Source organism: Gossypium hirsutum, chromosome D02 (genome assembly GCF_007990345.1).
Source record: "Gossypium hirsutum isolate 1008001.06 chromosome D02, Gossypium_hirsutum_v2.1, whole genome shotgun sequence".
Lineage (NCBI taxonomy): Eukaryota > Viridiplantae > Streptophyta > Magnoliopsida > Malvales > Malvaceae > Gossypium > Gossypium hirsutum.
Window position 1 is genome coordinate 3,072,995 of NC_053438.1, and position 26,756 is coordinate 3,099,750.

Here is a 26,756-nt window from a genome sequence, read left to right on the forward strand (position 1 = left end):
TAAACATTTGAAAAACCAATACCAACAATTTCAACAAGTTATTTCCAAGCTTCAATGATTAGTCCCAATGAAATGCTTATAAAAATTGAAATTTACACCACAATACCTCCTCCCGTTGGAGTTTATCATTGAAATTTACATCAAAACGTGTTATATATTAAATCAAATTTTATATATTGCATGAAATTTATTTTAGAAAATAATATTTACATATCGATAGGTAAATGAAAACAAGTGTAGAAATTGTTTTCAGCTAGTTAACTAACCAATAATTTGTAAAAAAAAAGATAAATTAAAGATGGAATATTGGGGTATTTGTTTAGGGCTTGGGAGGTGAAGAAGAACCACACAAAACTTCATTAGCCAATTCTTTAGCCAACTTGTCGGCACGTTCATCGTTCCCACCAGCAAATGAGTAAACCCTAAATGCCAATTTAAAAGCTCTCCACAGCAAGTTTTTATTTGCTTTCTTTTCTGCATCATTTGCACCTTTTGTTTCTCCCCATTCCTAGAAGGAAAAGATAATCAAACATATTTAGGACAAATAGACCTGTTCAAGGATATTATTCATCTCAAGTGGAGCGGTGATAAAAGTATTATAGAGGTCTTTGTACTAGAAGTTGAATTATATTTTGTCTCTTTTACTCAAAAAATAGATAAATTAATCCCTATATGTTTGATCAAAGAACAAATTGATCATTTTGTTAAAATTTTGAGCAGTTTCCACTGTTAAAAACTAATCATTGTACGTCAACATAAGATAAACGTAACACATCATGTGTTATTGTCTTGTTATTCCATTAGCTAACTCAGTTTTTAACAGTACAAATGTATGGTTTTTTTTTTTAATAAGAAGGACCATTTTGCTTTTTGATCAAACGTCTAGAGACTAATTTGTCTATTTTTTTAGCAGAAAATACTGTAATTTAACTCTTAATACAGAGGTCTTCATAATACTTTTATCGGTATTTGATATATATTATTTAGATTAAGTGAAGTTTGTACGTGTGATGTATGAATATACTCTATTTTTATCAAATTTGTTTATATCTTTATAGAATTGAAACCTATACTAATATCTTATGTATAGTATACGAATACATTAAAAAGTTTGGATAAAATACCAAAGAAATGGCTACCTTAAGGACAAGCTCCATGCAGTTGGAAGAAACATCCACCATCAACTCTTTGATAGTAACAAAGATATTGAAGTCAAAATCAATCCCATGGCTCTTGAAGTTCCTTGATTCCTCATCCTTTGTCCTTTCAAATGCATCCAATTCTTCTTTAACCTTTATCACCCATATATATATGGAAATGGAATAAAATTATCACAAAAAATGAATGAACATATTTAATTTTGGGATGATGTATTATTTAGTCCTTAAATTTGATAATTTCTCTTAATTTGATCCTCAACTTTTTTTATCCATATTAGTTCTTGAAATCGACAACTTTTTACAATTTTATCCCTTGTAATGGCGTGGTACTTAAAGATTGTGTCTCGTAATCACCTAATTCTTTTTATAATTTTTTAAGTGATATTTTTAGGACTAATGGGAAAAAAAATCAGGGACTAAATCGGAAAAAAATGTTGATATTGTTTTAACCTTTATTTTTTAAAAAAAATCCATTTAATTGGAAAATCATATAATACAAGAGAATAATGAAAAATGGGAGCAAAATCGACCTTGGTGAAATAGCAATCAAATTTGTTCAACAGTTGCGCAGCAGGTGATTTCACTTCCCAATTCTTTAAGTTGGAAACAACCAAGTTTGATTTAGAGTACAATGCTGCAGCTGCCCTTATTGTTTCCAATTTCTTGATAGGGAAATCTTCAAACTTTGCAAGCACCTACACCTTAATGCATTAAGAATCATGATTGATTAAACAAGTTCAGCTATAGAGGATATTCATTATAACATCAAAATGATCCATGCATATATGGAATGAATAATGAATTATTTGTTAAAATTTTGATATATATATATATACACACACATACATGTATGTTTATATATATATATATATACTGACCTGATTTTCATCGGTTAGAACTTCAAGAATGGCTTCCATATGTTGTTGGAACTTAATGAGTTCAGTCATGTCCTTTGTTTGAAAAGAATTGATGGCTGCTTTTAATTCCAATATCGTCTTGGCATGGTTTTGAGCATCTTCTTCAATTTTTTGGAAGAATGGTGATCTAAGACCATAACCAAATAAACAAACAGATAAAGGTTTAATTCTTCATTTAATCCCTGTGCTTTTCAAGCATTTGAAATTCAATCTTTTTGTTTTTACTTCGGGATAATTTAGTTACTTTATAATATTATTAATATAGTTTCATTAAATTTGAATATAGTATATTTTCATATTCAAAGGTTTGATTTAAAAATTAAAGTCTGACCAGTGTAATTAATTAAACTTTAAATTTTAAAAGAGAAAAGTATAAGGATTCAAAATTCTTAGACTTAAAAGCAGAAGGACTAAAGTTTAAAAGTCTAAGGGTATTAGGGATTGGTGCATAATTAGATCGTAATAAATAACTTAGTAATATCATCTCACAATCAATGATACAATCTTACTAGTGAATCAAAAATCCTAACATAATCGAGCTTTTAAGAGATGGAAAAGCTTAGTGACAAGCTTTGATGTTATTTATGGGAGAGTAGATAGGGATAGGCAGTAGCCTTGGTCTCAAAAAATGGTAATTATGCTTTTTAGTCCCTTTAAAGTTTATGAAATTATAAATTAATATAATGATAAAATTGTACTTTTAACTCTCAAAATATTTTGATTCATCTTTGCCCCTAAAGCAGTTTCTTAGCTTTGCCCTTCATACCATTGATTCTTGGAGATGAAATCACTTAAATAAATTAAATTATAAAATTAATAGATTTTTCTATGTGTTTTTTAAGTCGTGCTTTTATATATATATTATGTACTAAGACAGTAAGAGATGCTACCTTTTTGTTAGCTCTCGTAAAAAAGCAGCCAATCCTTCTTTTCCACCAGCAGAACCCCCAAATTGCTTCTTGGTCCTACTAGACAACTTAATTTGCAATCTTGACCCTTCCAACTTTGTTTTCAATTCTCTAAACAGACTACTCATTATGCTTGATTTCTTCAATTTACCCACGGATTGTTGTCGACTTAACAATCTTCCGGCAGGGACGGATGGTGGCGGTGGCGGCGGCACTCCAATGCTCCTTTTAGGTGCCATAGCTGACCCGTTTGAAGGCAACTAGGATGATGACGCCTCAAATAGAAAGCAAAAATGGCTTTTGCTCTGTGTTCAACTTTAACAAAGAAAAATCAATCAAAAGGAAGGAACCCAAGTGTTTTTTTTTTTCTAAAAAAGATTGGGAAATTTGGAGAATTATTATAAAATAAAGTTGAATATCAAATCTAAAAATGTGATCCTCACCTGCTATTTTATTGCAGAAGTTGCATATTATTTGGTTAAGCTTTGCTCTATTTTACCCAATAAGCTATAAAATTCAATGGGCTCCTTGCTTTGATCCTAGCAACAAAAATATGATACAACCACACAATATGTTATTCAAATTTAAAAGATTAATATATCAATATAACAAATATATCATATTTAAAAATTATAAAAATATGTAAAATAATTTAATATTAAGATAAGTAAATCTTTTTTTAATAAATATATATTTAATATATTTTTTTATGAATAATTTCGTTTTAATGAACTTTTTAAATATACTACTTAGAACTACTCATAATATCTTCATGTATCTTCCTGCATTAACAATAATGCTTATGCCAATCCAACTATATAAAATGAAACTTAGATGTAAAATATTGGTATTTTAGTTTATTATAAAATGTAAAATAAATATAATGAATAAGGTAAATTACCTCAAACAATAGTCAATTTTCAACCCATCATATCTGTTTGAAATTTACAACAAAGAAAATATATTATAAAAAATTGGAAAATAAAAGAAGTTGATAAAAAAAAACAGACAACTCATATTCTAAATTGGCCCATGAATTTTAAAATGTTCTAATTGAATACTTAAAGTATTGTATCAACAAATCATTTTATCAGTTTAGTCCTCAATTTAAGCGCTAAATGCAATTTAAATATTATGTGGAGCATATTTAAAACATATGATCAAATTATAAATATATATGTATAATTTGAATTCACATAAAAGACAGTATCAATCAAATTTAAAAACACCGTTTATTTATTTTTTAATATGTCAAATCTAAATTAATGATTAAATTGATAAAATAAAGTAATTGATACGATATTAAAAATTTTAAAATTCAATCAAGGCATATTAAAAATTTTCTTTTTCACATGTGGTATCATAGTTCTTTTTATTTTATTTAAAAACCTTTAAAAAGCAATAAATTAATTATTAAAAAAATAAATATCTAATATGAAGTCCAGACAAATATATAAATACACTTCATCTAAAATAATAATTTTGAAAATAAAATATATATACCTAATTCTGCTCAACTCAGGCTGGATTCAATCTCTGCAATATGGCCAAATCTTTTTTTTTTCCTTAAATTATTAAAAAAAATCAATACCTCTAGGGATTATAGGCGTAATTTGACCTACCCATGACCGAGAACAACCTCTTTCATGGCTGGAAAAGGAAATGATGCTTCACATTTTTATTTTTATTTTATGATGGGTGGGTCATTGATACTCAAAATTATCTCAACTCAAATAAAACAAAATCATTAAAATCATTATGGAAAAATAAAGAAAAAAAATTAATGCTTCAAAGACATTAAAATAAACATAATATTGGTGAGAAATGAAAATCCACCAATATTTTATGGTAGCTGCAGATATATAGATTTTCCATTTAAATTCAACATCAATTATACAATTGATATATCATGAAGCTTTCCTCTTGATTCCCGTTGTGGACGAAATTAAAAGAAAATAAGATTAAAAACATGAAAATAAGCTTTCCTATAGGGTGCTGCATGAAACCCCCAGCCCCTCCCCCCACCCCAGTTTCTGTACCAACGAAACAAGAACACATAATGGGGCAACTTTGAATCTAAAAATGAAAATTAGAAAGAAGGTTTTGGTTTGTATCTTTGATGGTAATTTTTCAAATTAGATAAATGTAAACCCAAAAATGGAAAAAGTAAAAATGTGATTGGAGCAGAGAGAAATGGGGAACCCAAAAATAAATATTCATAAAAAAGAAGACAACTTATTAGTTATACATCTTCAGCTGTAAGCATCATGCTATGTTTGGCTGGGAGGGAAGCAAGGGAAGAAGGAACTTTTATATAAAAGTTTAATCTATTTTTTTACTGTTAATATTCGTTTTACGGTTTATGCTGCTCGGGGTTTGATGTTGCCATTTTTAATAATGCTGTCTTTAAAGTTAAAACTTTCAAAGTTCTAATTTGCGTTCCTTAATAGTGCAATATATTTTACCAGTTGATATAAAAATTTACTTTATGATTAAAATTATTTTTCTCACGCATTTTGGTTTTTATCTTAAGATGATACTAAAAATCAAGATTTTTAGGTATTAATAAAATTTGGTCGCATCATTCATTAATTTTTAAGGACTTTAAACTGAAATTATTATTACACACTCATCCATATTTAACCAATCCTCCCACTCTAGTTAAATTATTTAAAACCTAAGTAATTAAAAAAAAGATTAAGTAATACTTTGAATTCCCGAGAATAAGTTTTAATTTTGAAATGTGTATAATTTTGTTGGAAAAGAGATACTCGGCCATCTAAATCCAACAAAAAGAAATTGAAGCCCAGTAAGTTAGGGCACAATTTTCTCGAGAATCTTTAGACATCGGGTATTTTGAAAACTTATAAAAATATAATCTTTTAAACAATGTAATGTGATTGAATGTTTACGTGCAACGCAAAAAGGACTATTCGGAAACAAAATGTACACCAATGAATAACAAATAATTAATAAACAAATACAAACAAGCATAACAACAATAATTTCAATCATATATCATATAAATACCAATATCAACGGTCAAACATTAAATGAATTATTAATAATTTTTTTTAAAGATACACTAAAAATAACAAAGGAGAAATTTTAATTTATAGATTCTATGTACCAAAGCTTTAAAATAAATTATATACGTGAGTATAAAATAGATTCGAAATAGAATAAAAAAACGTTGAATAATAGTATTTGAAATAAGTTTGAAGCAAATAACATACATATATTAATTTTATATAGGTAATACATATAAAGTAAAACATAATAGTAATAATACATATTATAAGATATCAGAACCGTATACAAAATATATCAAATTTTCATAAAAAATATAAAATAATTAAGGATGAATTAAATAATAATAATATGTTAAGTTTAAAACCATAATACATAATGAATTTGAAATGTTAATGTATGATTAATTTAAATAATTTTAATAATAATTTAAAATAATAACATGTTATATCTTAAAATAATACTAATGATAAATTTTAAAACGATGTTAACTTTAAATATTAAGTAATGCTAGATTTAAAAACAAATATATTAAAAACAAGAACCAATTAAATTAAAAAAATACACTAATAAGAACTGAATTTGAATTAAAACAGAAGTAGAAGGAAAAAAAAATGATGGGTCAAGATGGGATTAAAATAAAATTAAAGAGCAACAAACAGACTTGAAATAAATAAATAAAAAGGACTAAAGTGCAGAGCGCGAATAACATGAGGGAACAAAACGGGAATATTTCCAATCCTCCTAAAACGCAGCGTTACATGAGGACCGAAATGAAATTCGCAGGAAATTATACAACCCAATTTAAAGAAGCAACATAAACTAGATTGAAATCAAACACAGAAAAGGAGGACTTGGAACAAAATAGACCATCAAGGCTAGACGCGCCGATCCTTCCCCTGGTCGGGTCACCGAGCGGGTCAGTTCCAATGCGGCACCGTTTTAAGAATTTGTTTTAAACTAAAATAATAAACCCTAAACACGCCATTAGCTGCTAAAACAGGCCAACAAAACCCTTACCCGCTCTGTTATGCGGAAACCTGAGTGATCATCTTGCTGCTTTCACTTACCTTTCTACCATATTTCTCTTCTGCTTTACTCAAACTCTGTTGAATCTCACCTTCTTTCATGGATTATTCTTTTTCCGACACCGCCTTGAGATTGTTACTATTCTGCGCTGAAGCTATTGAAAATCGGGATCTGAAAAGCGCCGATGCGTTCCTTCTCGTTATCTTGATTCTTGCTGATAAGAGACACTACTGGTTTCGAGATGACAGCATAGTGGTGAAATACTTTGCGTACGCTCTGGTTAGCCGAGCCTACGGACTGCATCCCGCTTCTTCCTACTTCACTTTCCCGGTGGACCCTGCACCATATTATCAATATAACAGCTGCCATATTAATGGCGTCATAAAAAAAGTTATCGATGATGCTTTGATGGGAAACAGGCGATTGCACCTCATTGATTTCAACATCCCGTATTACGGTTTTGAGGGTTCAGTTCTTAGTACACTACCGAACTTCTTCTGCGATCGTCTACGCGTCCGTGTAAGTTACATACTTCCACCATTTCTGAAAGAATATGTAGAGTTCTCACGCCAAATGGAGTTTTTGACTGAGGATGCCAAGGAAGTTAATGTAGAGTTGGAGGATGAGTTGAAAGTGGTTTATGGCAATAGTTTGGCAGAAGTGGATGAATGTGAAATAGATTTCAAAAGAAGAAGAGATGATGAAATGGTGGTGGTTTACTATAAATTTAAACTTGAGAAGTTGGTAAGAGATGCAAAAGCAATGAAGAGAGAGTTAGTAAGATTGAAGGAGATAAATCCGACGATTGTAATCATTCTAGACTTTTATTCTAATCACAGCGACTCCGATTTCTTGACGTGTTTCAAGGATTCATTTCAGTATTCGTTGAAGACTCTTGATTACTGGCAGGAGTTGGACCGTTATCTTGATGGGAAAAAGGAGTGGGAGTTCAACATAGAGGCAGGGGAAGGTAATAATATAATTAGGCGGCACCCAACGTTGACAGAATGGCAACATCTCTTTTCAACTGCTGGCTTTAGTCGAATTCCATTAAACCACAGGAAAGATAATCTTAGCGTTGAGGATAATAGTTTCTTAAAAATAATGAGGGAGGAAGAAGAGTGTTTGATTTTAGGTTACAAGGGATGTCCAATGTTTTTCTTATCCGCATGGAAACCCAAAGTTGAAGATGGACACTTCAATTCCAATTCCACCAACTATAAGTTTGATCAAGGTATTTTTTTTTAAAATTATATAATAATTTTACAATGATGGTTCAACAACCAAATTATAAAAATAATCATTTTTGTTTGTCTTAAATTATATTTTTGTTATTTATATTTGAAATGTTACATTTTAGTAGTTTCTTCCCTAAGATAGTCCAAATGAATTTTAAATGCCAACTTAACGGTAGAGTGACTAATTTGTAACAAAACGTAGGTGATTAAAACGTTCAAACATAAGATATTAAGATGTAACCTAAAGCAAATAAAATTGGCTATTTTATATTTTTTTTTTTGCAAAAATATCTTCACAACTTAGCCGGATTTACATCTAAAGAAAAAAGAAGCTTTCCAGCCTAATTTACTGATTATAGCTTAAATATTCTGAAAAATGTAAATATAATGATACATAAAATATAAATTAATTTATAATTTAGGAGATTATTAGTTATCAGTTGAATTAAACAGAAAGTGACCAAATTAATAAAAGTTGATTCATTTGTCCTTTCTTTATTTGACTAATTATAGCATTTTCATCGAATGTAATATCTTTGTAGGTTTCAATCCAAATCCTCTGCCTCTTCAACCTCTTCAACCTTTTCCAGAGGTATTACTTTTACATTTACCTCTTCTTTCTTTCTTTTTTTTTTCATACAAAATATTTATTGTTCATTATTGATAAATTTTGTAAATAAATTATTGATCATATTAATAGTCAAGTTTGAGCCAACTCTCAACTACTATATTTTAGTATACCAAAAATATTTAAATTTTAATAAAAAAATATTAGCTTTTTTATTAAAAGTTTTAATTCAATTTATTTAATCCTTATTAAGATTCACGTTATCCAAGACTAAGCAAATATAGTCTATCTTTGTACATGTTTAAATGCATTTAGGCCTGTCGGCTTGAATTATTCTTTTACAATAAAAAGTATAATTTTTATTTAAATTTAATTATAAAAATAAAAATACTCATATACTCATATTTGAAATATTTTAATTTTTAAAATAATAAAATTAACTATTTTAGGTAGTCTAGACTTGACTCAGATGAGCTTTTAATTTTTTTTTGGTTCAATCCAACTTTAACTTATGAATACCTATCTATGTAAGAGAAAATCAAATTATTTGAATAAGTATAATTATGACATTATGTTTTTAATTTGTTTAAATTTATGAATAACTAACTGAAAAAAGTCACCTTTCAATTTTAATTATCTTTATCAAATTAAAAGTACAATGTCAAAATTCTTTTCATTTAGTTATTTCAATTTTTCAAATTTTATTTGTGGTAATTGTTTTTTATTTAATAATTTTACAGGGTTCGATATTGAATCGATTAGCTGCACTTGCCGAGATACATAATATATCAAAAGATTTATGTTGTAAATACAAACTTTCATTGGCTCTAACATGGGCTTCTAAGGTTAACAATATGAATGGAACTATCTCGGATCCAAACAAGAAACACACTTTTTTTATCCAAAGTAATTATTGTTATGTGAAAGATCGGAAATCTTATGATTTTATGTTTGGTTTTGAACGCATGATCAGTGTCCCCATTTTTGAGAAAGCATTTGAATCAAGGGATGGCTATCATTTTGAACCATCTCTTACTGAGGTAGAAGACTTCAAATATTTCATGTTAAAGGATTGTAACATAGATGTTGCTCTTGCCATCTGTCTACAAAATCTTCACACAAGTGATGAAGTTTATGTCGTAGAATTTTATTGGCCTCCAACTGAGAGTGAAATATCAAAATCCTTAGCTCTTCGTATCTTCGATGACTTGAAACATATGAAGACAACGTTTGTAACAGTAAAAGTTCAAGGCCCCGAAATTAAGTTTCAAGAAGAAGCCATTTCAAGCATTCCTACATCTTCAAACACGGCAATGCCTTTGAAAATAGCTGAAGAAGCAAGGGGCATTCGTGCAAAAGAAATAAATGCGCATATTGAGCAGGTAATTACATTACCTTATATAGTCTTATATTATTTTCCCTTTGGATAAAATATTGAAATCATATAAAGTAATATACATGATTTATTATTCTCATTTTTCATAGATTATTTTCAATGATGACTCTCAGATTGTGGAAACAAAACGAAACAAACAGAGAAAGTTGAGGTCAAAGGTTTGGGTGGACTTTCATAAGTCTGAAGAAGAAGGAAAACAAGTAGCCAAATGTAAACACTGCCCCAAGGTGCTTACTGGGTCAAGTAAGAGTGGAACCACACACTTGAATAACCACTCGAAAGTATGTCCTGGAAAGAAAAAACAAAATCAAGAAAGCCAGTTGATACTTCCAGTTGATACCAATGAAAGAAGCTCAACATTTGATCAAGAAAGGAGTCACTTGGCTCTTGTGAAAATGGTTATTAGGCAGCAGTATCCATTAGATCTGGCTGGTCAAGAAGCCTTCAAGAATTTTGTGAAAGGTTTGCAGCCAATGTATGAGTTTCAATCAAGAGATAAATTGTTATCTGACATACATCGCATCTATAATGAAGAGAGAGAGAAACTTCAGTTGTATTTTGATCAGCTTGCTTGCAAATTAAATTTGACAGTAAGTTTGTCGAAGAACAATCATGGAAAGACTGCATATTGTTGTTTGATAGCACATTTTATTGATGATAGTTGGGAACTAAAGATGAAGACTCTTGGTTTGAGAACTTTGGAGCATATCAATGACACAAAAGCTGTTGGTGGGATTATTCAGAGCTTAGTTTCGGAGTGGAATATAGGCAATAAAGTATGTTCCATAACTGTGGATAACTCTTTTTTGGATGACAGTATGGTTCAACAGATAAAAGAAAATTGTCTCAGTAATCTAGTCTCCCTTTCTTCAACTCATTGGTTCATCAATTGCACTCTTCTTGAGGATGGGTTTCGTGAGATGGATGACCTACTTTTTAAGTTAAAGAAGTCCATTGAATATGTCACTGAAACAAAACATGGAAGATTGAAATTCCAAGAAGCTGTAGATCAAGTGAAGCTACAAGATGGGAAATCATGGGATGATCTTTCTCTCAAGCTGGCATCAGACTTTGGCATACTTGATAGTGCTTTGAGATCAAGAGAAATCTTTTGTAAACTGGAGCAAATTGATGGCAATTTTAAACTAAACCCATCAATGGAGGAATGGGAGAATGCAGCAGCTCTACAGAGTTGTTTGAGATGCTTTGATGATATCAAAGGAACTCAATCCCTTACTGTAAGCTTGTACCTTCTAAAGCTTTGTGACATATACATGAAATTTCTTCAGTTGGAAAAAAGCAATCCTTCATTTGTTACATTGATGAAGAGGAGATTCGACCACTATTGGAGATTATGCAATTCGGCATTAGCTGTTGCATCTGTTCTTGATCCAAGGTTAAAATTTAAAGTTGTGGAGTTCTCATATAAAGTGATTTATGGCCATGATAGTAAGGTGCAATTGAACACGTTTCGTGAAGTTCTTACGAATGTCTACAATGAGTATGCCAATGAAACCAAAAATCAAACTACATCCGCTTCAGTCTTGGATGATATCAATTGGCCTGGAAATAATTCTATTTGGGACTCCTTCAGTAAATTTGTAACTGCAAGCGAGGCCTCATCGAAGTCAGAGCTTGAGCTTTACTTAGATGAACATTTAATTCCCATGGATGGAGCAATCTTTGACATACTTGGTTGGTGGTCTGATAAATCTCAAATGTTTCCAATACTTGCAAAGATGGCTCGAGATTTCCTCGCGATTCCAGTATCAATTTTCATACCATGTTCAAATATTAAGGCCACGATCAATAATCCAGCCTACAATATCTTGAATCCTGAGAGCATGGAAGCTTTGGTATGCAGTGAAAACTGGTTGGAAACTCCAAAAGGAAGTAAGTCTTTACTCTTAATTTGTTTAGATCCTTCAATTATATTTTCCTACACTTTATTTAGGGTGTACTCTGTTCTTTAGTATTACATTATCTTATCACTTAACAGTGTTGATTTGCTATCACAGATGATGGAGAAAATCATGAACCCACACAAACTATGGTAGGCATTGTACATAAAATATGATTAGAAGCTGTCTCCATTGAATTTTTTTTCGTATGCCTTGAAAACTGAATTACCTTAATGCATTTTCATTTCATAGGATAAAGGAAAAAGGAAGCTGGATGAAGACACTTGTGTCAGAAAAAAATCCAAACCTTCGAATTGTGAGAAAGCTATTAGTACTGAAGATATTGACAAAGATTCCAACAACAATGGTAATTAATCTATACTTATTATTAACTACTATGCTACTCAAACTCGAATGTCAATCTTAATATGAGTATTTAACTTAAAATTAATTAAACTGTTGAAATATCATATGGTAATACATTTTATTTTAATTCAATGGTGTCGCAATGTTTTCAGATGAACCTGCTGGAGAAATTTCAATAGGAAGTAAGTACATTAGTTAATTTGTTTATTTAATTTGCTATTAAATTGTAGTTGAATTTCTTGACAAGGTTTTTTTTTTCTTTATTTCTCATCTTGGACTGAATCTGAAAGAGCTGCAAACAGAGAACAGTAGTAGAAATGGGTGTTATGGAGAAACTAGTAGTGGAAACAAATCCAAAGCTTCCAACAAAATGGTAGGAGGTTGAATGTTGATTTTTACTCTCTTTTTTTTCTCTTTATTTAAAGAATAAATGTTATTATTTTACTTGAAATGAAAAGATGGGAACTATTTCTTTACGGGCCATTCACCAAGAAAAGTCATCATCAGGTATTTTCAACTAAATCAACTACTTGAATAATGATTTTCTTCAACATTGGAATGGCTTAATTATTAAGCAAAGCTTTTTGTTACAGAACTTAATCATGGAAGAAACGTTGAGGACGTTTCGAGTGGTGATTCATCATCCGACAATGATCAATCAGATCAACTTCAGAGTTCATCTTCCGAGTCTGATGTTGAAATAACATTAAAAGAGCAAGGATCATGGTCTGAACAGGTTCATACTTCATTTATTTGGTTATAAATATACATACATTCTTCTAGTTTTATTCATACATCAAGATTTTATTTGGTTATTGTTGTTATAGGATATTAAGGCATATTTACTCTCGGAGTTTACTGAAAAGGAGAATGAACTGATAGATAAATGGCAAAAGAATGAGTTGAAGGGGTATGTTGCTAGTTTTGATAAGTTAATATTAGAATATGAAGTGATGATCATAAGCTAGCTATATAACGACGTTTATATCTCACAGAAAAATGATTGGACGAGATAAATATTTTAAAATCCAGGGTGAGAAATTAGCACCTCTACTCATGGTGCCCCAAGGTGATGAAACTCGAGAAGAGTACTATATTGAGGATTTGGTAAGTAACTATCGAATGTATAATGATCAAGGATAAATTAATTCGATAATTTGTATATTTATATCATTTTCATAATCATATATTTGTGTTATGCATTATATATATTTTTCTCATGTTGTGTTCAGTGCTATCATGTCTACAATCTAGTATGAATCTGATTGTAAATAAATCGATGGTATTGATCTTTTATGTTACGATGCAGGTTGTTAATACGTTTTTTGAATTGCTTAAGAAGAGATCTGACAAATTTCCAAATGTATACATCAATCACTATTCATTTGGCTCACAAATAGCTGTAAGAATTTTTATCTTGTCAAAATCTATCAATATTTCGATATATATATATATATATAAACTATCATATTTTTGCAATCATCAGACTCAATTGATAGAAGGACCAAGAACAGAACAAGAAGTATTAGCTTGGGTTAAAGTTGATGAGCTAAGGGGTGTACATAAAGTAAGCTCTTGATTTTTTTTTTCTTTTTAGTTTATACTTGGGATGTAATTGTTTACATTACAGTAAGAAAAATCAATCGTAATTTAAATCGTCGATTGTTACTAACAATAATTGTTTTTCCTTGTTCTTTTTTTGATATGTAATTGTAGATGTTTCTACCAATGAGTTTATCAAAACATTGGGTTCTTTTCTATGTGGATACCAAAGAGAAGAAGATTTCATGGTTGGATCCAATAGCATCTTCTCGAATAAGGTCTTATAATGTCGAAAAAGACATAATATTACAATGGTTTACAACTCTTCTACTGCCAAAGTTGGGTTATGTTGATGCAAAGGAATGGCCATTTTTAGTGCGTAATGATATTCCAGAGCAAAAAAAGTAAGCATTCATCTCTAAAAAAATCTGTAGCTTTTTTATCTTTTATTTACTCGTTATCTTATTTTTCTTTTCTTTTGTATTACAACGTAAAGCTTGGTAGATTGTGCGGTGTTCGTGATGAAATATGGTGATTGTCTTACACATGGTGATTACTTTCCTTTCAAACAAGAAGACATGGTTCATTTCCGTCGTCGCATCTTTGTTGATATATACCGAGGAAGAATACATAAAAAAAAAACAAAGATTGATGCATTGTTTAGAAACTCAAAGTTGTAAGGACGTGAATTCAAATTTTTGAAATTTGATGGAAATTATTGGGTTTTTTTATTACCTTTTTTTATGCATGTATGATATTTTCACCTTGGGATCTAGGTTTAGTTTATATGTCAAATAAATAATTTGGTACTTGAGTTTGACTTATTTTTAATGTGATATCAGTGTTATTTATTAGTTCAATTTAGTACATATATTTAATAAAATTTATATTGGGAGAATAGGCATGCATTCTCCCTATGCAGCAGGCCCACAACCAAACGGGTGTTTGGTTCGCTGTAATCACATTACAGCCCGAATCGGTTACTGGCCGATTAACTCCATTGCGCGTAATAGCTATTACGGCCCCTCAGCGCGGATTAGGGATTCCGCTTGCTTTTCATCTTTTCTTTTCCATTTTTTGCCCTCATCAAGCTTCCGAGTCTCCCACGTTTCCCTTCCAGGTAATTTCATTTCCCTTCCATCGGTTCTGCCATCGGTTCTGATCGTTCATTCCTTTTACTTTCTTCATTTTATTTCTTCATGGATTATCTCTGTTTATTTCTCTTTTTCCACCCCTTGATCTACTTGTATATTTGAAAATGAAATTAAAAAAAGTGGTAATGTGCAGGGAAAGGGAACAGGGAGTTTTGGTAAAAGAAGGAACAAGACCCACACTCTCTGCGTTAGGTGTGGCCGCCGTAGCTTCCATCTCCAGAAGAGCCGTTGCTCTGCCTGTGCTTTCCCTGCTGCTCGTAAGAGGACATGTAAGTGCCTCGTCCGCTTTTTCTTTGTTATCAAGATCGTTTATTGTGTTTTTCGTTTTTGTTGTTAACTTTGTTCCTAAGTCTAAATTGCAACTAGATTTCTCGGATTGACTATTGGGGTTTCTTTCTTTATGTGCTTCCAGAATTGATGTTGATGTATTGGAATACGGGTGATTTAATGTTACCTTAAATTCGTACAAACTCTGAAACTAATTAAGTGTTTATTTACCTTGAATAAAAATATTGGGAGTAGCTAGAAATTATGATCAGTACTTAGTTTATTAGTTTTAGGTTTTGATTTGGGTATAAATCTTTATGCCTCAAGCATCATTTCCAATGAAGAATTAGGATGCTTGTTAATATTGATAGTAATTGAAGAATTGGAGAATTTCAACCGATTTGCTAATTGCTAAGGTTTTTTTCGATTTGGGTTTCATGATCATATACGGTGGACATTGTCAAGATTCGTGTATGCATATATGTTTTCTTTTTCATACTGCTAGGTGCTTGCATTCAGGTATATTTTCTTTAAAATAGTTGGGATTGTTCGTGTTCTGTTGGGTATGATTTGCAAATGGATTTTGATTGGAAGTTTTAGGTAAACCCATGGTATCTCTGTATATCAGCTGAATGGAAAGTTTTGTGTGATTATTGATATATCCATGTGGTGAAATACTCGGATTTTGGTGAAATACTCTGATTGTTTAAAATCTTGCTGGCTTTCAGTATACTGCTCTTCTTTTGATAGGAACAAGTACCAATTGGCTCTGCAGAGGTTCGGGCTGTTTTCAGCAGTGGTAGTGGTCGTGTTGCTGGATGTATGGTAACAGAGGGAAAGATAGTGGATGGTTGTGGCATCTGTGTCATTCGAAATGGTCGCACAGTCCATGTCAGTGTTCTTGATTCATTGCAAAGGGTTAAGGAAATTGTTAAAGAGGTATACTGCTGATTGATAGTACCCTTTTTTTTTCTTTGTTCACGTTTCTATCAACAGCTCTCCTTAATATGAAATTTTAATGCATGCTGACTCTTCCAGTAAACTTTTTCATGTCTTTCTCATATGTATCTGCTGGCATATTGGCTACTACAGATAAGTATGTAAATATTATCTAATAATTGTGCTTGGGAGGATTTGATGGGTTTGATATGCTGCCTAGTAATTTGACATAAAGATGACAGAAAAAAAATCAAAACAATGGATAAAATTGCATATAAAAAGATCCGCAACCAGAAGTTTCTATGTTGAATATTTAGATGGGAGATCATTATATATTTGATTAATAATAAGTCGAGTTTAGCTAAGCAGTGGGATGAACAAAATATTGAATTCTTTGTACTTGTTTCCAACTTGGACTATATGAAGTGTGGTAAGGTTTGTTTTGTAAAGATAGCAACCTGCATTGACGATTTTCTTAGAAGCTGGGTGATCCTCAACTGAAATTTTGAATGATAGACTGAACTCATGTTCATCTTTGATTGCCTTTGTGGTTGGAAGTGTTTTGCCTTTGAGTGTATTTTTGGATCCTTTCCCCAACCAAAAAAAGTGTTTTTTTTTAAATTTATTTTAGTATGAATGGTATGATTGACAATTAGGAAATTTCTTAAATTTAAAAAGTGTTTTTTAAATCTATTTTCTTTACTATGCTTTCTATAATAATTAGGAATTTTCAGTTTCACGGGATGCCAAGGATAGATTTTGATTATAGTATATATATTGTATCAACAGTAGATGCATCTAATTGTAGTGGGCTTCTCCTGTTCATTTGTCTGATGAAATGGTTCTAATTCAATGCCTTGGAACATCTTTTGATCTTAGTATTTTACTTGTCAGTGAGCCGATCTTTGTCCTGATTTTTGTAATGTAAGATCCAGTGGCATTGCTTTTAATGCTTTTGCATTGGTTTTGTTAATCCTTTTCATTATGTTGAGAAATGTTTATGGAAGTTACTTCTGTTACAGGAAGTTTAATGTTTGGTAAAGTTGGATTGTGGTCTTGTACTTCTAGATCATGTTTGAAGATGCTTTTTCAAGAGAGACTAGGTCAATCGTCATGCAAAATGGCTATATCAGCATCAATATCTTCAGCTTTCTTACTAAAATTGTATGGTTGATAATTTAGGGGATGCGGGAATTCTCCTTGGTTTCATATTTAGTTGATAATTTTGTGGACAGGTAAATGCTGGTTTGGAGTGTGGTATGGAAGTGGAAGATTATGATCAATGGCAGGAAGGAGATATTCTTGAGGCCTTCAACACTGTTCAAAAGAAGCGAACACTTGAAGAGGCATCTACTTCAATGGCAGCCGCACTGGAAGGAGTAGGAGTCGAGTTGTAGAATGACACTGGCTTCAAAACTCAGATCATTTGGTTTTCTTGATGGAATCAAAATTTTCATGAAAGAGGCAAACCACCATGTAGTGTGTCTACTGCTGCTTTGGCCATTGCTCAATGTGCATTGATATAAGAGATTTTGCCTCATGCAACTTATTTTGGAATGCAGCATGTTGAGGTTTGTGGACAAACAAGATTTTTGCCATTGTTGTTTTATTTTTATTTAATGTATGCTGTATATATTAACATCTCATTCCAGCTTTGCATTTGGAAAGACTGGATAGTTAGTTACATATTCCACAGGATTCATTGTAGAAAATACCTTGGAACATTTAACCCAAAATGAGGAAAAAGGAATATAGTTGGATAAGTGTGGGATAATGTCTTGAAACTTGCTGAGACAATCTGATGCATTTTCTCATCCCGTGAATCTGTATCTGTGAGCAGAGTTTAAAAAGAAAAGACAGGATTTAACCATCGGTCGTGAACTGGTGGTTCATCTCATTTTGGTACTATATCGATGGGTAAATATATTTTTTAGTCCGTATTTTTGGTTTTAATGTTCATTTTGGTACTTATGCTTTTAATGGTCGTATTTTGTTTCATTTTGGTTTCATCATTTCAACCATTCAAGGAGGATCGGCAATTGGTTTGAGTATAAATTATTAAATTTAAAAGGTTTTTATTTTTGTTTAAAATTATATATTTACCTCCGATTAAATAGTTCAAACAAATTAAAAAAAAAGTTTCTACTCAAATAATGTATTTGTTTTTGACTCAATATTTAAATCGAAAATGTTCTTACACCAACATTATAAACTTTTTTAATATACATTTATTTGACAAATTAATTGCCAAAATATATTTTTTATGAAACATGAAATCGGGCTTTTATCTTTTTAAGAAATGTCGTATACATTCTAAAAGTGTAAATTAATTTTTAAAAATATTTCTTTTTTGAATGAAATCTATTTTTCATCAATTTTTAAATCTGCAAATAAAATAGACTCTAAATTTTTAGATAATATGTTGTTTTTTATAAATATAAATAATTTTCTCACAAAATATAATTTTTTATAAATTTTATTTTCATATAAAAAATTGAGTTTTTACATAAAATGATTTTTTATTTTTTAAAATTATATTTTATAGTATTATATATTATGATTTTATTAAATTCATATAAGAATATTTAATATTAAGAATTTTATTAAATTATATATTTTATTAAATTATATTTAACAATAATTATGTTAAAATATGATTAAATTATTTATTATTTATATTAATAATCTTATTAAAATTTAATAATAATAACAATAATCATCTACCTAAAAAAAATTCTGCTAAGGGTATTCTAGTTATTTTAGTTTTTTTCCTTATGCTATTACACCTTTATTCCATTCAACCAAACACAGAAATATCATTACGCCTCTATTCCATTCCATTCAACCAAACAAAAGAATTACCTATTACGCCTCTATTCCATTACGCATCTATTCCATTACGCATCTATTCCATTACACCTCTATTCCATAACAGCGAACCAAACGTACTCTAGAAGTTAGACAGTTCAGATTCAATGCAATAAAACTGTTTATTATCTTAAGGAACTTTCATCTATTTTAATGAATCTTATTTCTTTGTTAATTTTGTATTGCAAAAGTGAAAGGATTAAGTATATTTTTTGAAAAGTATAACAATTTTATTGCATTAAATATTCAATAATAAGAACTGTTTAATTTTTAATGTTTCAGTGTTATTTAATATATATTTATTTTAATTGATTATATTTTAAATAATTTAACTAGAATTAGAGAATATGTTGAATACGGATGGATGTATAATAATAATTTTATATATTTAAATTTTGATGATGTTTACAGCCTAAAAATCTTGAATTTTAGAATCATCATAATGTAAATTATTTCGATAAAAGTATCATGGAAAGCCCTATAGTAAGAGGCGGATTTCATTTTGCCCCCTTTACTAAAAATGAGCAAATTAATCCATATAAAAAGTGCAAATTGACCCTTCCATGTTGTTAAGTAATGATTTGGCTTTTTCATTTTTTTTTAACATAAGTGCCTTGGAATTAAATGATGAGCACCATAAGATAAAAGTACCATGAAGACATTTATATCCTTCTATTAAAAATTCTATTCATTTATACTGTTAAATGTTGATGTGGTTAACGAAAGAACCAAGTACTAACACATGACATGGCATGTATACCTCATGCTAACTTGATAATATTTTTAAAATTTTAATAAATCCTTAAAATAAATATTGTTTATAATTATTTAAAAAATCACCTCCATGATGAATCGAGATAAATGGTTGTCCTAATTCATTTCATCCTGTATATGGTCTTTCAAATAAATTATAGAATTTTATCAAAAAAAAATTATAGAAACATAAAGAATTATTTAAAATTTATTAAGAATCTTTTTAGAATTAATAAAATTATAAAGAAAGTCCAAAATGATATTGAACAAATGGTTATAATCAATTTTAAATATTTGCTGATGTGGCATTGTGACAAAATCTGCCACATCAGCATAAGACACATGTGGCAAACCACACATAAGTATTTGGTTGCTCCATCAATCACGTCATCACTTAAAAGTAGAAATAGATAATTTTTCTAACAAAAGGATATATTTACTCTTTGTATAAAGCACAATGATTAATTTACCTATTTTTAAGTAGGAGCAAAATTCAATCCGACTTCTAATACAAATGTCTCCATCGTTCTTTTACTCAACCTACTCATCTACTCATCTTTTAATCCCACATCACTTACATAAATAAAAATAAAAAAAAATTCAAATCATCATTTAACTACATATATAAATAGAATTTTTAACGAAAATACTAATTTACACTTTTTCTAAGTAAATTAACAAAATGCAATTTACCCTAATATAAGGTTCTCTACTATACTTTCTAGCAAATTATTCCCTGTTTTTTAATATATTACTTTGATAATCATCATTTTAGGAGGTGGCTTGAGAATGTTTTCATTTATGTTGTATAGAGAGTAAGGAATAGTAGGTAATTCATTAAATAAAAAATGGAGCCTTCACAACTCATGACACAAGTCAAGATGGCCTTATCTACCATATATGTATAGCCTAGTGTCACGGACTTAAGATTCTTGCCTCAGAATCCGTGCGGCCTTAGGCAGTTTCTTACTCCAAAACGCCTAAGTCAGCCTAACTTCCACAAAAGAAGGATTCAACAGAATTCCTCCCAAAACACAACTCAAGCGAAAGCAACTCAAAGCCAACAAGATGAAAGAAAAATGAGACAAGAACAAGCCAAGGAAAATAAGAACGTAAGAGAGAAAGTTTGAGTGAATGCTCTCAATGATTCTTCTTACTCAAAACTCAAGTGATTTACAATGAGGGAAGAGGTCTCTTATTTATAGTTGAGCCTCCCCAAATCCAACGGTGCAAAATTAAGTACATCAACGGCTATGATTAAAGGCCACCTACCACCAAACCTTTAAGAATATAAAATCATATCTTCTAAGATTACATATCTTATCTAAGATATTTGTCTAACTTGTAGATGGGCCTTCAATCTCTTCAAGCAACGGGCCGGTCTGATTGGGCCAAATGACCTCCTGCCTTCTTGATGGTTCACACAGATGTGTCATGGTTGCGGGCTCCCATGCGCAACCCATGACATTCTCCCCCACCAAATCTAGCGACGCCCTCGTCGCGTCCTCTGCATGGTATCGATCTATCTTGTCTTGGAATTGCCACAAGGCTTCAGCAGGTTCCCAACTCATCTCACTATCCGGGAATCCCTTCCATCGGACTAAGTATTCGCGCCGCGGTCGGTAGTGCTTACGTCTGACCATACGATCCGCTTCGATGTTCTCGACCTCTCGATCATAGGCGGCTTTTACCCCCATTGGTGCTCGTTCAGACTTGCTTCGATTTGGGTCTTCTCCATCTTCATGGAATGGTTTAAGCATACTCACGTGGAATACTGGATGAACTTTAAGCTTTTCAGGCAACTCAAGCTTGTAGGCCACCTTGCCTACCTTCTTCACAATTCGAAATGGCCCCTCGTACCGCCGAACGAGTCCTTTGTGCAACCCATCATGTCGCAAAATCAGGTGTAGTTTGGCAAGAACTGGTTCACCTACCTGAAATTGTACGTCCCTTCGATTTCGATCCGCCCACTTCTTATTGCGCTTACTTGCCTTGTGAAGACAAGCTCTAGCCAAATCGTTTTGCTCTTGCCAATCTCTCGCAAATCGATAGGCTGCTGGATTCGGTCCCCCATAACGAGTCGCAACAGCATTGGGTGTAAGTGGCTGTTGTCCTGTTACTATCTCGAACGGACTCTGGTTTGTCGCCCCACTTCTTTGCAAATTGTAAGAAAACTGAGCCACATCTAGCAACTTTGGCCAGTCCCTTTGTGTGGCACTCACATAGTGCCGTAGATATATCTCCAATAACGCATTCACTCGTTCAGTTTGCCCATCGGTTTGTGGATGCATGCTGGTTGAAAAGTTCAAGTTTGAACCCATTAACTTGAACAACTCCGTCCAAAATCGTCCTGTGAATCGCCCATCTCGATCGCTGATGATAGATTGTGGCACTCCCCAATACTTCACCACATGTCTAAGAAACAAGCGAGCAGCCTCCTCAGCAGGACACTCCTTGGTTGTGGGGATAAAAGTTGCATACTTCGAAAACCTGTCCACCACAACAAAAATGCTTGCAAATCCATCAGATTTAGGCAAACCTACAATAAAGTCCATGGATAAACTCTCCCATGGGCGCTCCGGAATAGGTAAAGGCTGTAGCAACCCAGCAGGAGCCTTCAACTCGATTTTATCTTGTTGGCACACTAAACAAGTTTTCACATAAGTCTCCACATCGTCACTCATGTGAGGCCAATAAAATCGATCCTCCAAGAGAGCTAAAGTGCGGTGCATGCCTGGATGTCCAGCCCATCTCGAATCGTGACATTCCTTCATGACTTCCTTTCGCAAGTTCCCATGTTGGGGCACATATAGACGTTGTCCTTGAGTGTATAATAATTCTCCCTCGAGCCAAAATCGCCTCGTTTTTCCCTCTTTAGCAAGCTCAATCAAATTTTTGGCCGTGGAATCGTGGGACAACCCTTCTTGAATGTGCTCCAATAAGGGACTATTGGGTTGGCTTATCGTTGCAAATTCCATCTTTCGGCTAAGCGCATCAGCTACAATGTTGGCACTCCCCGGCTTGTACTCCATGCTAAAATCAAACTCTGCTAGGAAAACCTGCCAACGAGCCTGTTTGGGGGACAACTTTTTCTGGGTTAGGAAATAACTATTTGCAACATTATCAGTGAATACCACGAACCTGGAACCCAGCAAATAGTGCCTCCATGTGCGCAAACAATGCACCACAGCAGTCATCTCTTTTTCTTGGACCGTGTATCTCCGTTCTGTCTCATTCAGCTTTCGACTCTCGAAAGCAATTGGATGTCCTTCTTGCATCAATATTCCCCCAATTGCATAGTCTGAGGCATCCGTGCGTACCTCGTACGCCTTTGTAAAATCTGGTAAAGCAAGTACAGGTTCACTCACCATTGCTTGCTTTACTTGGTCAAAAGCTTTCTCACACCGAGAGTCCCAGTCCCATACTTTGCCCTTTTTCAATAAGTCCGTCAAGGGTGTAGTGATCTTGGAGTAGCCTTCAATGAAACGTCGATAGTAGTTTGCTAAACCAAGAAAGGACCGCAATTCCGTTACCTTGGTTGGTGGCTCCCAATCGGAAATTGCTCAGACTTTGCTTGCATCCATTCGGATCATGCCACCTCCTACAATATGGCCAAGAAAAGGCACCTCTCGTTGGGCAAATGAGCATTTTTCCTCTTTGACATACAGTTCATTTTCCCGTAGGACTTGGAACACCTCTCTCAGATGTCCAACATGCTCCTCAAGCGTCTTACTATACACCACAATGTCGTCAAGATAAACAACCACAAAGCGATCTAAGAAAGGTTGTAATACCTTATTCATTAGGGTGCAAAATGTTGCCGGAGCATTTGTCAACCCGAACGGCATCACCAAGAATTCAAAAGACCCATACCGAGTCACACAGGCTGTTTTGGGCTCATCCCCTTCGGCTACTCTCACTTGGTAGTACCCCGATTGCAAATCCAACTTAGTAAACCATCTCGCGCTACCAAGTTGATCGAACAGATCTGCAATGAGAGGAATGGGATACCTGTTCTTCACAGTGATCTTGTTTAAGGCCCTATAGTCAATGCACAATCTTAAGGACCTATCATGCTTCCTTTGGAATAACACCGGCGCTCCAAATGAGGCTTTGGAAGGTTTAATAAACCCGGCATCTAGAAGTTCCCTTAACTGCTTCCTCAATTCCTCCAACTCAGGTGGAGACATTCGATATGGTGCCCTTGCTGGTGGCTCAGTATTAGGCAACAACTCAATCTTGTGATCTACCTCCCTCTTTGGTGGCAATGTCTTGGGCAACTCTGTGGGCATTACATCTTGAAAAGACTGCAACAACTGCTTGACTTCTTTTGGGATTTCTTCTTCGAATTTCTCCTCCGCATTGTTCCTTAAGGTGGCTAAATAGGAGACTTCGTTTCTACGTACTCCTTTGGCAAATTGGATTGCCGACAATGTTTTGCCTTCCATGTTTCCCTTTCTTTTCATTCGCACCATATAACGATGGTTCGAATCAGAGATCATCATGTAGTTCTCGGAAGGATGAATATACGCATTAAGTCGGTCAAACAAACTCAATCCTACCACAAAATCATAATCATCAAGTGGGATTACCTTAATGGTTGCCTTGCCTGTCCACTCGCCAAGTTTGAGTTCCACCCCTTTAGCCACACCCGTTATGGGAATACTTTCTGAGTTTACCGTTTTTATTCGACCCGAATCTTCCTCCACTTTGAGACCGAGTTCCTTCGCCATCTCTTTAGACATGAACAAATCAGATGCACCAGTGTCAACAAGGGCATTCAATTTTCTGTCTGCCACGATGATGTCCACAAACATCAGCCCATTACTCGTCTTGTCTTCAACACCGCCCAATATCGTACCAAGACTTTTGGTGTCAGGATTGGCCTCTTCGCGTGCTTCCATAGCATTGAAAGCGGCCCTCTTTGGACAAACACTCAACCGATGTGGACCTTGGCAAAGAAAGCATCTCATTGGCTCTTTCTTATCCCCTGGTCTACCATTATAATTCCTTGGGGCTTCGCCACTCCTTTCTGTTTGCTCTTTGTCTCCCCCACCATTGCCTTTGGGTCTTGGCTTGGGTTTGGAAGCATCATTATTGTCAAACTTTCTCCCACCAGCTTCGTAGAAGTTCTCTGCCTCAGCCATAGCTACAGTCAAATCGGTGATGCCTAGGCGGCGCAACTCTTGCTTAGCCCACATTCTTAGCCCATCCTCAAACATATAAAATGCTTCCTTCTCATTCAAGTCTGAGATCTGAAGCATCAGCTCACTAAACTCCCGCACATAATCTCGAATAGTGCCTTGTTGCGAAAGCCGACGCAACTTAGCACGAGCCTCCTTTTCAGCATGCTGCGGATAAAACTGCTTCTTTAACTCTCCTTGGAACTCCTCCCAAGTCCCAATGGTCGTTCCTCCACGTCTCTCATCCGTGGACCTACGTCGCCACCATAAGAGAGCAACATCAGTAAAGTAAATCGAAGCAGTGTTTACCTTAGTGGCATCATCCTCAATGCCCATTGCTCGAAAATATTGCTCCAATTCCCACAGGAAGTTGTCCACTTCTCTCGCAGACCTAGCCCCCTTGAACTTCTCGGGTTTTGGAACATCTACATGGCGTTGCTTCGATCTTGAAGTCAACATCCCATTTCCCAAAGCGACCTTACAAATTGTGAGCTCCCCCTTAAGCTCAGCAATCTCCTCTTTCATGGCAGTCACCAGGGCCTCAAGAGCTTCGTCCCTTACTGTCAGCTTGTCCGAAGTGGATCTAAGAGTGTCAAGCACGAATACTTTGCTGTCTTCCCGCAGTTCCTCCATACGGGTTAAGACCACTTCGAGTGTCTCCCTCATGTCACCAACAGACTCCTCGAGATTGACCACTCGATTTTCCAAGCTCGACAACATGTCCCTCGATCGACTAGCCTTCCTGACCCTCCCACGGGTCTCCATTGGCTCATTCTCACCAACTTCTCTCGACATATCTCAAAAGTGCTTTCGAACGGCTCTGGTACCAACTGTCACGGACTTAAGATTCTTGCCTCAGAATCCGTGCGGCCTTAGGCAGTTTCTTACTCCAAAACGCCTAAGTCAGCCTAACTTCCACAAAAGAAGGATTCAACAGAATTCCTCCCAAAACACAACTCAAGCGAAAGCAACTCAAAGCCAACAAGATGAAAGAAAAATGAGACAAGAACAAGCCAAGGAAAATAAGAACGCAAGAGAGAAAAGTTTGAGTGAATGCTCTCAATGATTCTTCTTACTCAAAACTCAAGTGATTTACAATGAGGGAAGAGGTCTCTTATTTATAGTTGAGCCTCCCCAAATCCAACGGTGCAAAATTAAGTACATCAACGGCTATGATTAAAGGCCACCTACCACCAAACCTTTAAGAATATAAAATCATATCTTCTAAGATTACATATCTTATCTAAGATATTTGTCTAACTTGTAGATGGGCCTTCAATCTCTTCAAGCAACGGGCCGGTCTGATTGGGCCAAATGACCTCCTGCCTTCTTGATGGTTCACACAGATGTGTCATGGTTGCGGGCTCCCATGCGCAACCCATGACACTAGTGGTTGCATGACTGCATGTTCACTTGTGACACTTGCCTACTTTAGATAATAAAATATATATTAAACAAAAATAACAAGTAAATGTCGCTAGTAAAGGTAACCAACCGATTTATCAGATTTTTAATGTATTTATTACTTTTTATTTTT

At 33.4% G+C, this 26,756-nt stretch overlaps 3 protein-coding genes across 4 annotated transcripts; 2 read left to right on the forward strand and 1 right to left on the reverse strand.

Annotated features, from left to right (window-relative positions):
• Positions 1–116: 116 nt before the first annotated feature.
• Positions 117–5,009, reverse strand: LOC107934461 (uncharacterized protein At4g04980). Its single transcript, XM_041088038.1, has 8 exons — positions 4,489–5,009; positions 3,887–3,919; positions 3,429–3,524; positions 2,968–3,300; positions 2,039–2,204; positions 1,691–1,855; positions 1,140–1,292; positions 117–508 (listed from the first exon to the last, which is right to left on the reverse strand). Exons 4-8 carry the CDS (start codon positions 3,222–3,224, stop codon positions 320–322), a joined length of 930 nt encoding a protein of 309 aa, XP_040943972.1. The 5' UTR covers positions 3,225–3,300; positions 3,429–3,524; positions 3,887–3,919; positions 4,489–5,009; the 3' UTR covers positions 117–319.
• A 1,788-nt stretch (positions 5,010–6,797) lies between these two features.
• On the forward strand, positions 6,798–14,786 carry LOC107934477 (uncharacterized). Of its 2 annotated transcripts, XM_016866913.2 has the most exons (16): positions 6,802–8,278; positions 8,825–8,874; positions 9,591–10,232; positions 10,360–12,139; positions 12,265–12,299; positions 12,400–12,514; positions 12,666–12,695; positions 12,804–12,886; positions 12,972–13,020; positions 13,107–13,249; positions 13,341–13,423; positions 13,509–13,620; positions 13,823–13,915; positions 14,000–14,080; positions 14,230–14,459; positions 14,552–14,786. In XM_016866913.2, the coding sequence occupies exons 1-16, from the start codon at positions 7,144–7,146 to the stop codon at positions 14,733–14,735; spliced, it is 4,845 nt and encodes a 1,614-aa protein (XP_016722402.2). In that variant the 5' UTR covers positions 6,802–7,143; the 3' UTR covers positions 14,736–14,786. The 2 variants fall into 2 exon arrangements, with proteins under 2 accessions (XP_040943973.1, XP_016722402.2); XM_041088039.1 differs by lacking the exons at positions 13,509–13,620; positions 13,823–13,915; positions 14,000–14,080; positions 14,230–14,459; positions 14,552–14,786 and having other exon boundaries at positions 6,798–8,278; positions 13,107–13,239.
• A 170-nt stretch (positions 14,787–14,956) lies between these two features.
• On the forward strand, positions 14,957–18,178 carry LOC107934447 (uncharacterized). The gene is made up of 4 exons (XM_041088040.1): positions 14,957–15,175; positions 15,343–15,478; positions 16,205–16,415; positions 17,651–18,178. Exons 1-3 carry the CDS (start codon positions 14,972–14,974, stop codon positions 16,303–16,305), a joined length of 441 nt encoding a protein of 146 aa, XP_040943974.1. The 5' UTR covers positions 14,957–14,971; the 3' UTR covers positions 16,306–16,415; positions 17,651–18,178.
• Positions 18,179–26,756: the final 8,578 nt, after the last annotated feature.

Bases quoted from the DNA above. Each gene is read 5' to 3' on its own strand.
- LOC107934447 (XM_041088040.1), top strand. From the start codon at position 14,972: ATGCAGCAGGCCCACAACCAAACGGGTGTTTGGTTCGCTGTAATCACA. The intron at 15,176-15,342 runs GTAATTTCATTT...GGTAATGTGCAG, and splicing joins CTCCCACGTTTCCCTTCCAG to GGAAAGGGAACAGGGAGTTT. The intron at 15,479-16,204 runs GTAAGTGCCTCG...GCTGGCTTTCAG, and splicing joins TGCTGCTCGTAAGAGGACAT to TATACTGCTCTTCTTTTGAT.
- LOC107934477 (XM_016866913.2), top strand. From the start codon at position 7,144: ATGGATTATTCTTTTTCCGACACCGCCTTGAGATTGTTACTATTCTGC. The intron at 8,279-8,824 runs GTATTTTTTTTT...ATATCTTTGTAG, and splicing joins CAACTATAAGTTTGATCAAG to GTTTCAATCCAAATCCTCTG. The intron at 12,515-12,665 runs GTAATTAATCTA...CAATGTTTTCAG, and splicing joins CAAAGATTCCAACAACAATG to ATGAACCTGCTGGAGAAATT.
- LOC107934461 (XM_041088038.1), bottom strand. From the start codon at position 3,224: ATGGCACCTAAAAGGAGCATTGGAGTGCCGCCGCCACCGCCACCATCC. The intron at 1,293-1,690 runs GTCGATTTTGCT...TGGGTGATAAAG, and splicing joins TTGATTGCTATTTCACCAAG to GTTAAAGAAGAATTGGATGC. The intron at 509-1,139 runs GTAGCCATTTCT...TTTTCCTTCTAG, and splicing joins GCATGGAGCTTGTCCTTAAG to GAATGGGGAGAAACAAAAGG.